At 46.8% G+C, this 14442-nt stretch overlaps 1 protein-coding gene across 7 annotated transcripts in view; it reads left to right on the top strand.

The window, feature by feature from the left end:
• The window catches only part of DGKG (diacylglycerol kinase gamma), a 191480-nt gene that overhangs the window by 135466 nt on the left and 41572 nt on the right, over nucleotides 1-14442 (top strand). For all 7 annotated transcript variants that reach the window (XR_006787179.1, XR_006787181.1, XR_006787180.1 and 4 more), the window contains one exon: nucleotides 9226-9403. Coding sequence is in view for 1 of the 7 variants with exons in the window: in XM_045851421.1 (XP_045707377.1) it covers nucleotides 9226-9403 (178 nt within the window). In the remaining 6 variants the exon portion in view is untranslated. The remainder of the gene's footprint in view (nucleotides 1-9225; nucleotides 9404-14442) is intronic.

The following is a 14442-nucleotide window of genomic DNA, read 5'->3' as shown; positions in this document are numbered from 1 at the left end:
CATAATTAGTGTGAACAGGAATAGAAATTGCTACTTGACAAGCCTCAAGTGAGACCTTTTTGTTGGAAGCCACCAAAATAAAAGGGACCCACCCTGCTCCATTTGTTTTTAAAGATTTTTGTTTACTTATTTTAGAGAGAGGGGAAGGGAGGCAGAAGAAGAGGGAGAGAAGCATCGATCAGCTGCCTCTCGCACACCCCCAACCAGGGACCTGGCCCGCAATCCAGGCATGTGTCCTGCTCTGGCATGGAACCAGCAAGCTTTCAGTTTGCAGGACAATGCCCAACCTGTCAGCCACACCAGTCAGGGCCCACCTTGCTACATTTGTAACACAAAGTGGGAGAGGGCTGAGCCTGCAGCCTGGCACTCAGACCTTCTCCTAACAGTGTGGTGAGTGGGAAGATCTCCCACGCCTGTCTCTGAGCTGTTGCTGGGACCTTTGAAAGTCGCAGAGGGTGTGGGACAACTGTGCACCCAGGACAGGAAATGCCAGAGTTCTCCCACCTCTTTCCCACCAAAGAGAGTTAAGACAGTGAGTGGGCAGAGCCCATATGGCACCGAGGGTGCCAGGCAGCTAAGGGGTCAGAGAAAGTGACCCTGAAATGCAGAAGAAGGGGGTCTCCATTCTGAGCCCTCTCTCATGGCCCAAAAGCCTACCTGCCTCTGAGCCCTGCCAGTCCCTATGGCCATCAGCCCTGGTCTCTGTCTGCAGGAAATTCTGACCCCACAGAAAGCCCCATCCACCCCAAGTTAGCCAGAGCTCCTCAGACAGACCGAAAATCTTATTAATCTGCATCCAGAGCAAGAATGCCCCAACACACCAGGTTTCTTTAACTTGGGGAGGGTGGAGCAGCGGATAGGAAATGGCTTTGCCCTCTGTCCAACTCTGAGGCAACCCACCACCCCGCGCTCTCAGAAACAGCAGTTTTGTTTTTGGAAACTGGCACCCAGTTACAGGCTCACTCCTGGAAATGAATTTGGTTCCCCCCAGCTGCAGTGCTCTACTTCCAGCCTCCCTGCCAACACCCCCTTGCAGCTGCCCCTCTCAAAGGCACCATTGTGCCCGCCTGGCACAGCAACAGAGGAAGGCTGAAGAGGAAGAAAACATTTTCTGCCCATGGGATGTTCTTAAGCAGGTTGTGTGTACATGGCTTCGATGCTGCATTCCTTGAACCCACACAAACCCGCCAAAACTCCATCATCCCTGTCACAGATGGCAGCCACTTCCCAGTCTTGCTGGCCCACCACAGCTCACTGTCAGAAAAGGCAGAGCACACAGCTGGGTGGGCAAGGCTGGTGGGAAGGGGGGGTCAGATGACACGTTTTTCAGAACAGCGCTCTGGCCTGCCAAAGCGAGGCTGAACGAACATAGACTCCAAATCCCTGATCTAGAAGGGAATTGAGTCCCACTTACCACTCAATACACTCATTCTGGCGCAGGCTGCCAAGTGCACATCCAGCCTCCTCTTGACTACTCCAAGGGCAGGGAGCTCACTACTTTTCCAGATGCCTGCTCCACTGCTGGACAGCTCTGACTTTTAGAAAGTTCCTCTCCCTTGTCCAACAAGGGCGTGTGTCCTGTTCCTCACCGTATCCTTCCCTTGCCTGTACTTAGCACAATGATTGAAACAAAATAGGTGCACAGTAAGTGTTTGTGGGATATATCACTGAATGCCCTACCCACTGGGCCTGTGTCTACCCTCTGGCAGCACACGGAACATGCCTTCTTGCTCCTCCACATGACTGCCCTTCACAGGGCTGAAGATCTATTCTCCATGCTGTTGCTTATTGATCTTCACTGAACTCAACATCCCCAGCTCCTTATAAGACTTGAGGCATAGACCTGTGACTATGGGGACCACTCCTGTCTTGCCAGACTCCATATTTTTCCAGTGTGCTCTTTAAAATGAGGAAGCAAATCCCTTGTATGTAGAATACTCCACAAGTGACCTCAGGCTATAGCACAGGAGATGAACAGGAGTCGGGTACATACTGTATAGGTAAGTTGGGCTGTCTCCTTGATCTCATCATTTGCACCTCATGCCGGAAACCTGAATGTTTATGAAGCCTATCATGAATTTGGAAAAAAAGGACCTTCCTTAGTTTCACTGAGTCGATGTTTCTTCATCTGTAAAAACAAGCCTAAAAATACCAACACTGTAGGGTTGTAAGGATTAGACATAAGATATACAAGCTGCCTGGTTTACAAGTTACTCAATAAATGATGTACATTAATGTTAACCATATAACGTGTGCATCAGTATCAGTATGTAACTGCCCACAACAGACATTAGCTCCTAAAATGATATAAAACAGCCCCTCTGAATGCAAGGAAGCCACTGTCCTGTAAGATTTACCGTGCCAGGCCAATTTTTTTTTTAAATTGTACTGGACTATCTTTCTAATAATGCTATCACCACTCATCAACACCCCTCAATTTATCACCTTTTCTTCCCTCAGGAGACACATCATTTTATCGACACTAAAAACATTCTCTTGACTTCTTCTCTAGGGAAAACAGACATCACTGTTTGCCCTGGCTGCTTTTCTTTCTTTCCCAGTAAATTTCTCTGTTCTGGCCACAGGCCCTGCAGATATGCAGATGTCTACTTTCTTCCCAGTGGGGGCTGGGGCAAGCTCGCTTGATGGCACGATGGCACACGTCTTTCCAACACTGTTCTCAGTGATGTCCGTTGGTAGTTTGAAACTGGCCATAGTGAGAGTATTTACACCAGGGAACAAACACCGCGATCAGAGCTTCTCCTTCTCTTTACTCAACGCCCCGCCCCACCCCCCTCACACCCAGAGACCCTGCTGTGAAGCCTTTAGCAGCGCACTGCTGCCTCTAGCATCAACCTGACCTTGAGGACAGGAATTGTGTCCCATCTCTGTTCCACCCCCAGGATTTAGCAGAGTAAATAGATTCTCATCCTGCTCAGTGGACAAACAGATGCCTTTGTCTTCTATCTCTTAATGTCTCTCATATAAACTGTGCCCCTGTGCCCTATTCTTGTTACCAGCTGTTCAGATACAGATTTCTCTTAGCTGTGATCTGAGGGCCTCTTCTTGCAGACTTGGCTTAACCTTCCATATCTCTCCCTAACCCGGACATTCAGTCCACTTTATTCTGTCAATATTATTCATCCTGGGAAGTTGTGGGGAACCATCTGGAAGGAGCAAAACTTTCTCAGGTTTTTTAAGGAATACCTTGGTTTCCATTTTGGGATTTCTCCACGTGTTCTTTCTTTCAATTAACAAATAGTTATACAGGCCATGTGACATGGGTAAGACATGGCAGGCACTATGGAGAACCCAGAGCAGTGTAATGCACATATGGGCCCTGCCCTCTGAGAGCTTCCAGTCTCCTGGAAACAGGCAAATATGCAAAATACATGTCAGAATATACATTCCACATGAAACAAAAACAAAGCAATGAAAATTCAGAGAGGGAGAATATAAATTTCTAGCTAGAACACTGGGGAAGGCTTCACAGAGCAGAGAGCTTTTAAGCTGGAAAGGTAGGATTTTAATAGGCAGAGAAGAGCTGATGAGTAGTTTAGGCAGTGAGTACAGCAGAAACAAAAGCAAGTAGGCCCAGCTCTGTGGCCTATTTTGCAGATCAGTTTCGGCTACCATGCCTGGCCTTTGCTAGAGCCCAGCGAACCCTGTTCCTCAGCTACTTTCCTTTTTCCAAATCAAAGAGGCCTTTGGACCAGTGTCCAGGCTCCCCCATAGTCTAACATACATTCCAATCTGACACACCAGTTCACAGAGAGAACATCCTCCCCACCTACCAAAGCAGAAATGTTCCCACTGTAAACGAACACTACCACCTCACCCGTAGCAGGACCCTACTGGAACCTGGGGCTGTACAGAGTGGTATACTGGTGCTTTCTCTTCACCTAATAGCTATCAGCATCCTGATCCCTCAAGAAAAGGCAGGGTGATCTTGGTCAGGTCTTTATGTTAACCACCTCTCTGCCCTTGAGTGTGCATCTGACATGGAGGCTCTGTCATGGAGGCCAAGCACCGAGGGAGGACACTCTCTTCTGCCCACTGCCATCCCAGCCTCAACCCATCGGAACTTCTATTCAAGTGTGTCCAGAGGTCATCTGCTCTTCCTCAGCTTTTTCCCTCCTTCCACGCTGTAATTGAAATACTGTTTTCCCAAGATGTTGCCTAACTCCTTTTCCTCCTCAAAAAATGCCTCCACTGCACCCTGACTGGTGTGGCTCAGTTGGTTGGGCATCATCCCTCAAAGCTGAGGTATGCTAGTTCAACTCCTGGTTAGGGCACATGCCTGGGGTGCGTGTCCCCAGTTGGGGTGCATGCAGGAGGCAGCCGAACAATGTTTCTCTCTCTCTTTCTACCTCCCTTCCCCCATCTCTCTCGCAATAACACACACACATGCAGATACACACCCTACTCCCATTTTTCACTCACTTGTAAAGGAAAAGGCTCCAGTGTCATCTCCAGGCCAATACTCATCCCACCACCATGTTTAGCATCTTCTCTTGCACACAATTTACTTTCCATCCTAGGCATTCCCAACTTCCTCTCCCTCTATCCATTCATCCAACAGGAATTCACTGAGTATCTTCTCTGCCTCAAACATTTGTGAACAACCATTTCTTCAGTTGCATTACTCTTTTAGATCCAATGTTCTCCCTCCTGCCCCATTGTCCCCCAACCACATGGTGCTTCTGACTGCTCCCTCACTATCACCCCCAAAGTCCCCAGTTAAGCTCTAGCTCTGGCAAGATATAGCTGTGTAACCTAGAAAGGTCACTTACCCTCGCTCTCATTGTTCTCATTTCAGTGATTAGAGATTACCAAATCTAGTGTTCCTTCTGGCTTTCTATGCTTTGGCCCTCATTCAGTTGCCAAAAAATTCCTCTATACAAAATCACTCATGACCTCTTGGCTGTCAATCCAAATGACCAAAGGTCTAATTCCAGAGATGCTGACCCTGATTACCTGTGTGATTTGAGCCATTTCTTTCATCTCTTTAAACCTCTGTTGTTCTCATCTATAAAATGTAGTGATTGCATTGAATGACCTTTCAAGACTCTTTAGGTCTTTCATTCCATGAGAATGTAGACACAGAGAAGAAAGAGCGAGATCCTTTTTGGAGAGTGGACGAGTAAGAATTCATGGAGAAAAATGGCATCTGTAGAAATTTGGAAGTAAAGCTGAGAAAGGAACTGTGATAAGAATCATCTTCTAAGCCCCGGCTGGTGTAGCTCAATGGATTGAGTGTGGGCCTGTGAACCAAAGAGTTGCTGGTTCAATTCCCAGTCAGGGCACGTGCTTGGGTTGCAGGCCAGGTCCCCAGTAGTGGGCATGAGAAGGGCAACCACACACAGATATTTCTCCCATCCTTCTCCTTCCTTTCCCCTCTCTATAAAAATCTTAAAAAAGAAAAAAAAGAAAGAATCATCCTCCACTGATCTGTATAATGGATTCAGGTTGAGACAAGCCAACTGACTGATGAGATACAATAGGAAATATACAACCCTACTGATCTGATCAGGCCTCTTGATGTGAAAGTATCAACTTACTGAAAATAGAGGAGACGGGCTGAGAATGTTTAAAAGACACCTCAGGAGATGCATCAGAAATATCCAGAATCTGGGGAAAGCTACAGCTATACTTCTCAAAGTGTGGTCCATCACACACGCAGCATCAGTATTACCAGGAAGCATGTAGAAATGCAGAGTCTCAGGCCTCGCCTGAGACCTCCTGAATCTGCATTTTAATAATCCTGCAGTGATTCATGCACAATTCAAGTCTAAGAAGCACTGCTGTACAGGCCCAATGACCCATTTCCTTCAATAAATATTGAAAAACAAGGTAATAAAGTATGAAGAGCTTATAGATAAAAGAAACTAAAAGACAACCAAATTTGATCTATATATTTTTCAGACAAACTTACTATTTTTTAAATGAGACTATGGAGGAAATTTGAGCAATTACTGAATATTTATTGATATTAATGAACTATTGTTACATTTTTAAGAGTAATAATAGTGTTGGGTAATTCTTTATTTAAAGAGTCTTATTTAAAGACACATACAGAAGTATCTATAGATTAAATGCTAGAGTATCAGGGTTTTGCTAAAAAATAGTTCAGTATGGAGGTGGGGAAACGAACTGGGGAGGAGTTAAAACAAGATTAGCCGTAAACTGCCAATTGCTGAGGCTGGGATTTTGGGTACGTGGGATTTATCATTCTCTCTACAACCCTCTATATTTGGAAATACCCATAATAAAAAGATGAAGAGAAAGACCAAGAAAGAGTCATCAAAGATGGGAGGGACAAATCAATATAACACAGTGGCAGGAAACTTAAGAAAGAAAATGTCAAGCTGAAAGATGGCAAGGGCCCCCAGAGCCACTGAAGCCTGGGTGGCCCCTAATATCTGGCCGGGGAGGTGTGGGGGCAGGGGGCGGTCATTCCGGCGAGTAGACGCAGCCCAAGGGCAGGAGTGTGTAAAAAAAACAGTCAGCGCTCTGAACCAGAGAATCCCCGTAATTGTGGCACCGTGAATCAGGTTAGAAGAAGGGAGAATTTCCTAGTTGCTAAAAACTGAAACAGGTCATCAAATAAATTATGGGATCTCCTTCTCTGAGGACCTTCAGAAATAGGATCCTTAGGACTGAAATGGAGGCGGCCGTGCTCTGGGGAGAGCAGGTTCACATCCGCAGCCTTTTCAGGTCACCGTGGCGGGCGGGCGGGCACAGGGTGGGGCGAGGGGAGCGCGGGGAGAAGGGAGGCGGCTGGAAAGGCCCACAGCCGGGGCAGGGAAGCGTCGATGCCCTCCCTCCCTCACCTCTCTGCTCTCAGTCCCACTCAGGGTGCACAGAGAACTTGGTGGATCCTAGTTCTGCCCACAATTAGGAGGATTTGGGGGATTCGAGATGGGGGCAGGGGAGATGAATTGGGAGGGACAAGATGAATACGAACTCCGAGTACATTTCATTTGCACATAACCGCGCCTTGACTTCATAACCCAGTCTCTGGTTACCTATACACTGGCCCTCCACCAAACAAACAAGCCATCCGGGGCTCAGAAAGAAACCAGAACTCTGGGTATCTTCTGCTCGAGGATAACCGACAGTGAACGTGGCTGACAGCTGCAGCAGCGAGCTGGGGCTGGGAGGAGGCAGGCGCAGGTCGCTCCCGGCCCGGGCTCGGGCAGATTCCTGAGCCGCTCCCAAGTGGGTAGGAGCAGGCTGGCCTTGATGCACTCCACCCCTCTTTGCCTGCAGCGCCGCCTCGGACTCCGACGCCCGCGGTCCAGCACCTCTCCGCCCACGTACACTGGGAGCACGGTTGCGGGCTTGTCTGTCTCGCTACCCAGGACAAGAGCTTTCTGTTTCAGCCCAAAGCTGGTCTATAAATACCTGAGTTCCACTGCAGCGCAGCCTCGAGGGGAGCCGGCTAGCTCAGTCTCAAATTAGGGATAGCTAATCGAGCGCATAGGGACCACCGCCCTCCTTGAGCTTTCCCCAGGAACCCCCTGAGTCCCAGCAGCCTCAGGGGGCCGGGTTACGTCATGGAACTGTTGGAGGATTTAGCTCAGAAACCTGCCCGGGAGCAGCTCAGGGCCTGTGTTCCATTTAAGCCGACAGTTTACCACTGTTGGCTCCACTTTCCCAAATCTGGCTCGTCACTTTTCCACCTTTCCTGAGACCTAAGAGGGCCTGGGGTTCTGGGAAATCATTGTATGACGGCTAGTTCAAGAACCCTGAAGAATAGATTTGCAGGTACGGGTTGGCAAGGCTCTGACTAGCATGGGTCTGGCCAAGGGGTGCTAGAATGCTTCCAGCAAGGTCTCAGGTAGCAGGAGAATGATTTGAGTCATAGTAACTAGCTTGCAAGATTATTATGAAGGTAATGAATGGGATGTATATAAAAGCTCACCTGGCAGATGACTATACTTAACACACATGCACAATGATGATGATGTTTCATCTTGTATCTGCTGAGCTGTCCCATGGAGGAGGAACAAGGTCATTCTGTCTGGCCTGAAAAAGGAGACTAGGACTAATGGCTTAAGGCAGGAAGAAAGAGCATCTGGTTCAACATAAAGAAACCTTTAAAAAATCAGAAGTCCCCCATGAAGAAGTGAGTTCTTCTGGTTACCAGAGAAGCACACTCTATTCCATTTTGTAATTGGTAAAACAAGTCATGACGATAAGATACCATAAATGAAGAGCATCAAAGAAATCAGAAAGTAAGCTAATGTGAATGACAACAAGCCCTACCTTCCTATTCCTCCTCTGCTGAGAAATCTCTAGAAGCTTGGATTTGTAGATAACCTTGAAGACCATGGATTTTGGCTGCATGCTTTCGATTTTTCCTGACTCACAGTAAGCAAGATGAAGAGCTTGGGTTTTACAGTGAAATTCCCAACTTAGAACCCCTGCTGTTATTTTTCAGCTGTGCAATTTTAGCTCACCTCCCTGGGTCCAGTTTTTTGTTCTGTAAATGAAGTGAACTATCTACAATCCTGACGAACAGAATCAGTGCTAATGTATTTCTTGCTGCATTGATAAACATTATGGCAGAGAGGTCTGAATTTATTGATAAATGAGACTGGCAAATTCAAGCTTTCTGGTCTTTTGTACTTGGCGGGGGGTGCGGGTGGTAGAGATTGGGTAAACAGACTGTGCTACATCAGCAAGCACATATGCCAAAATTGCACTTAGGATGCAGATGCAGAGACAGGGACATTCTGAAAGCCTTCCAACTCTTAAAGTCGTCTGCTTTCACAGGAGGGATAAGAGGTGGTAAATGAAACTTCCCTGTCGCTGTTGAGAAACTACTCTGTTAGGTTGTGGACTCAGTGTCCTACCCAAATCTTCACAATGGTTAGAAAGGGTCGGAATTGATGCTAAAGTGGCTGGACTGCAGAACAGGTTTGCAGTAGCCTTGTGAACCATCCCCAAAGCCCTTTTAGACCTAAAGACCTGGTCTCTGGAGCCTTGTGCCATCTTCCCCGGACATGACCAAAACAGGACTCCTCCATCCCACTGCAGTGGTCATAGCATGAGGTCTGAGCAACTTTGCCCAAGACTCAGCTTCTGACAGAGGCAGGCTGGTGGCTGAGGGCCCATCACATCTTTCATGAGAGCCTCCACCACCCACCACACACACACAGAACCTTGTATTAGGATGTACTGACGATACTAACGGATGATCTTTTCTCTGCCCCTCAGTGTGACGGGGTTGGAGTGGACCTGAGCAACATCTTCCTTGAAGGCATCGCCATTCTCAACATTCCCAGCATGTACGGTGGCACCAATCTCTGGGGAGAAACCAAAAAGAACCGGGCTATGATCCGGGAAAGCAGAAAGGTTGTCACTGACCCTAAGGAACTGAAATTCTGCGTCCAAGGTAAGTCAGGCATGAGGAAGATGGCTCTAGGTCAGTGCCCTGGTAAAAGGGTCTTCAGGTGGGCGGTATTCGTGCTCTGCGGACACACTGACTCATCATCCCTGGTGTTGCAAAGTTTCCAACCTAATTGAGAAGAGAAAATGAATAATAAGGGAGCTCTTAATGACAGTCAGTAGTCAAGCGGTGGGACTCCATGAGGTCAGGAGTCAAACGCTGCTCCCGTCAAGGTTACCACTGCCCTCCAATAACTCTTTCTAGTAGTCAGTTCTCAACCTTCACCTCACTTCATCTGTCAGTGGCATGTGACCCAGCTGATCACTCCCTCTTCCTGAAAATACTTCACTTCTGGGACTCCACACGTTCCTGGTTTTCCTCCTCCCCCACTGGTTACTCTTTCTCAGTCTCTTGCTGATTCCTCATCTTCTCTCTAACCTTTTGTTGCTGGCAGGTCCCCAGGCAGGGTCATCAGCCCTCTTCTCTTTTCTGTCTGTACTCACTCCCTCCTTGATGACCTCATCCAGTGGTGAGACTTTATTTAAACACCACGTGAGTGCCAATGACTCAGCAAGTCCAAAACAGAACTCCTGATGTCCCTCCCCCAAACTGTCTCCACCCACAGCCTTCCCCATCTCAGCTGATGATAGCTCCAACCTGCCCGTTGCTGGAGCCAAAATACTTGGCATCATCCTTGATTCCTCTTTTTATCTCACATCTCATATCCAATTTATCAAAAATCTGTTAACTTTAGTTTTAAAAGTAAAGGGTGCACCCACTTCTCACCACTGCATTCCTACCACCTTTGTCAAGCCACCATCTTCTGTCCCTTGGATTGCTGCAAATCCTCCTAACTGCATTTCCTGCATGCACCCCTGCCCTGTACAGCCTGTCCCACCACTGCATCAGGGTACCCCTGCCAAAAGGTGTCAGGTGATGTCATGTTCCTGCTCCAAATCCTGCAGTGGCTCGGAGTAAAAGCCAAAGGCCTTCATGTGACCTGGAGGGTCCAGATGGTCTGGCCTCCCATTACTTCTGAGACTTCATCTTCTACTGCTCTCCGCCTTACTCCCTCTGGCTTCTCTAGCACTGCAGGCTGCTGCATCCATGAACTGACTATTCTTTCTGCCTGGAACAAGCTGTTAGTGTGCCTTGGTAGCCATCAGCTGTTCCTTCCCCTCTAAGAGTACCCTTAAACCTACCTTTACCTCTACCCCTTACCAGCCGTGTCCACCAATGAACCAAGTGGGGACTCAATCAGAGCTTTTGGCAACTCTGACTGCTCTGTGGATTGGAGGAAAGGGTCCCACTGGTCCTCAGGGGTACTCAGTAGACTGGTGAGCTGGGGAAGAGAAGCCATGTGTGAAGGCATTCGCAAAGACATCACAAGAGGAGACAGGAGACTTGATTAGAGTCCAAGTGCTGCCACTAACCTACTTTTTGACATCTCAGTTTCCTTTGCTATAAACCAAACATCATATGTAAAATTTTGATAGGTGAATAGATGGGGTTGAACCAGATCATTGGTTCTTAAACCAGGCCTCCTTGTTGTAAATGCAGATTCCTAGGCCCTAACCCAGATATACCCAATTAATTTCTGGGTTGGTTCCTGGTAATGAGCTCCCCAGATGACTCTAATGAATTGTGAGGTTTGAGAACCACAGACATAGACAAGTGTTCATGAATCTAGGTCTCTCCCAGCCTATCAGTGCTAAGATTGGATGTGATCCCACCAGTAAAAGGAGACAAAACTTGGCTGACCACTTATATAGGGAAGGGTTACTTGCTTGTTTTGAACCCATCTCTAAGACAACCAGATTGTCATATTCCAGGTGAAATCATCGAGAGGTGTCATCTTGACATCTCCACCCTTTAAGAGAGGACTCGGGAGTTTTTATTTCTGTTGACCTCTTAAGTCCCCTTTATTTCACAGTAAACTTTTCAATTTGTATAAATTATTAAACTGAATAATGTGTTCCTTCTTCCACCCTTGGCAAGGGAAGTTGTGGGTGCTAGCAGAGGGTGGGGGAAGCACTGGAAATTGTAGAAAGTTCCTGAAAATTTTTCCCACCCTGATACTCCTACCTCAACTCCCACTCTGACATCTGTCCCATCAGAACAGCATCAGGGAAGACTCTTCCCCTCCCCCAGCCCAGGGGCTTAGGAAAGCTCTTGCTGGGGATGTTTTCTGCTTAGGATGCAAGGACAACCTACATCTTCCCCTTCCATATCTGACCGTATTTCTTCCCTTCCAAGCAAGAGTAATGTGTCTGCTGATCACACTTGACCATCATATACAGGAACTCCCTATACAGGAACTCTCTTCCCCAAATCCCCCTCTCTCAGCCCCAGAATGTGCTTTCAGAGCTAAAAATGAAGCTACTTCCTGTTCTTTGGAGGAGGACATGAGCTGATCAGAGCAGAGGCTGAGAAAGGCACCCTGGCTTCTGGGCTTTGCAGAGACACTAGCATTGAGTTTCTTTTTGAAAAAGCCATGATCTCATATAAGTTGAGATATTAGAGAAAAGCTAAAGAGACAACTTTAGTGGGAAAGCATCATCTTGGGAGTCAAGAGACTTGGATTGCAGTTCATACTGCCTCGTACTGGTGTGTGTCCTTGGGCAAGTCCTTTCACCTTCTTGGGTTTTAATTTTCATTATCTATAAAATAGGTGAGGCTAACAATCATATTAGTTTCTATAGATCATAGGTTCTTTGTGGCCCCACAAAACTAAGGCATGGACAGGTTTGGTGTAGGTGGACTCCTTGAACAAAATTGTATAGCCAGTTCCTTCCTTCTTTCAGTGTGTTTTGTCCCACAGTTTATAGGCCAGCAGCTGAGAAGGCAAGGGTCTCTCTTTGTAGGCTCTTCATTTGTTGGGATTCTTCACTCCTTGGCAATTTCATTGGGACTGGAGGTGAGAGTGGAGTCAGGAAAGAGTAGTAGGAGGGAAGGACTGTATCATAGGAAGTATAAGAGGAAAATGACAATAGAAGGGGTTAGTATCAAATCTTCCTTATAAATCCATCTTTGCCCTTAGAAAAGCAATCCAAGAGAGATCATCGGTCAAGATTAGCATGGAATGAATTCCGTAAGAAATTAGCTGATTATGCCCTGGCTGGTGTGGCTCAGTGGACTGAGCAATGGCCTGCAAACCAACAGGTCACCAGTTCGATTCCTAGTCAGGACACTGGCCTGGGTTGAGGGCCAGGTCCCCCGTAGAGGTTGCGAGAGACGCAAAACCACACATTGGTGTTTCTCTACCTCTCTTCCTCCCTCCCTCCCCTTCTGCCTAAAAATAAAATCTTTTAAAAAAGAAAGAAAGAAGCTGATTAGAAAGCAATAAAGGGAACTGGGAAAAGCACCAAGCAGTTAAATGACTAGGGTTTACATTTACACTTTAGTTTTCTAAACCTTGGGAAGTGACCTCACCTCCCTGAGTCTCAGCTTCCTCATCTCTGAAAAGGGCATAATACCACCTAGCTTTCTGTGAGGATCATGGATATGAAAGTTCCTGGAACATAATTTAAGCTCGAACCTTTAAAAAAATTCCCCTTACCTTTAATCCCATTACATGCTGGAGCATACCAGTTGGATTCCTGATTTTGAAGTTTTTATCTTCAGTATTTCCATCTACTTGCACCATCACTAAGAAAGAGCAGAACTCATGCCAAACTGCAGACCAGCCTTTGTCCTAGCACGTTAAACTCACACCATCAATTGTACTGTACCCAGGGCCTCCTTTCCCAGGCCTTTCAGATTCCAAGGATGCAAGTGGACGTTATTTATCTTCGTATTCCCAGTGCCTGACCCAGTGTAGCTAGTCAAAAAAAGGTTGTTGGATAAATGAAACATATATAGATATTGGTTCTTTTCAGTTTTTATAACACCAATAAGAATAGTGACAGATAGTCTCTTACATTTCATTTTGGCTTGTAAATAGTTTTGCATATATTAACATCAAGTAAATTGTAAGCAGATGCCCATGAGCAAGGGTATGCCCACTCCCGTCCATTTCATATTGGAGAAAAACACAGGTCCACAGGAGGGGTATGGCTTATATAATTTATGTCTAGTGGTGGCATCAGATCCAACTTCATGATTTCTAGCCTAGCCCTAAGTGGCTAGTATCCAACTAGAAAATGTATTTGCGGTCTTACAGTGTGTATTTCAAAAGCCAGATACCTATAAAATGGGAAGAATTTATGACCCCATCCGGGAAAGTCTCCACATACTCATGTTGAAATTCTACTCCTCCTGCAGGGCCTACCCCAAGGGCCTCTCCTTCCTGGGGCCCACAGAAGTGAGTCCAGCTCTGAACTCCTAGAGCATTTAGCTTTGCCTTCTGTCTTGACAGTGCACTGATGATGGGTTGCCCTGTTCCATAGGCATGTGCATGCTCGTCATATCTTCTGCCGGTAGCTAGAAAATGGGGAGCATGTGTTCATGTTCGTGTCCCCTTCAAAGCCTAACATTCTACTTGGCTCACGCTGTCCTACAGCAACGTTTGTTGGAGGGAAGTGGGGAGGGAGATCAAATCTTGCCTTTGTCTGCCCGCACAGTGGGCGGTGAATTCGGGAGCGGGATGGGAACAGGCACTTAGTGAAAGATCTTGGGCAGGGGAACAGTCTCATAAAGAGTTATATGTGAGTGTTAGTGAGACTGCAAATTCCACTTCATGGAACCATTACAAACTCATTTGGTAAGTGAAAGATGTGCTGGCTATTTTCAAATAAGTAATTCAGCTATAACTTAGAGGACTTGTACTTGAGAGTCATTGTAGAGTAAGGGATTGAACACTGAACTAAAAGCTAGAAGACCCAGGCCTTCCCACGACCAGCCATGTGACAGTTGGTTGACTCACTGAACCCCTGTTACAAAATGGAAACGGCAATAGTCTCTCTGCCTCCGCTTGTTTGAAGGTTATATGAGATCACCCCTGTGGGGCACTTAGCAGAGTACCTGGAACACGGTGAGCTCTTGATCAATAGTACTCAGAGTTATCATTACATGATAAGTGGAAGGTGATAAGTACTTAATGTATG

The sequence above is a fragment of the Phyllostomus hastatus genome, unplaced genomic scaffold (assembly GCF_019186645.2).
Source record: "Phyllostomus hastatus isolate PE091 unplaced genomic scaffold, TTU_PhHast_1.1 phas_contig_86, whole genome shotgun sequence".
In the NCBI taxonomy this organism is placed as follows: Eukaryota; Metazoa; Chordata; class Mammalia; order Chiroptera; family Phyllostomidae; genus Phyllostomus; species Phyllostomus hastatus.
Note: the sequence above shows the minus strand (reverse complement) of the source record. Positions and strands in the feature narration are given on the sequence as shown.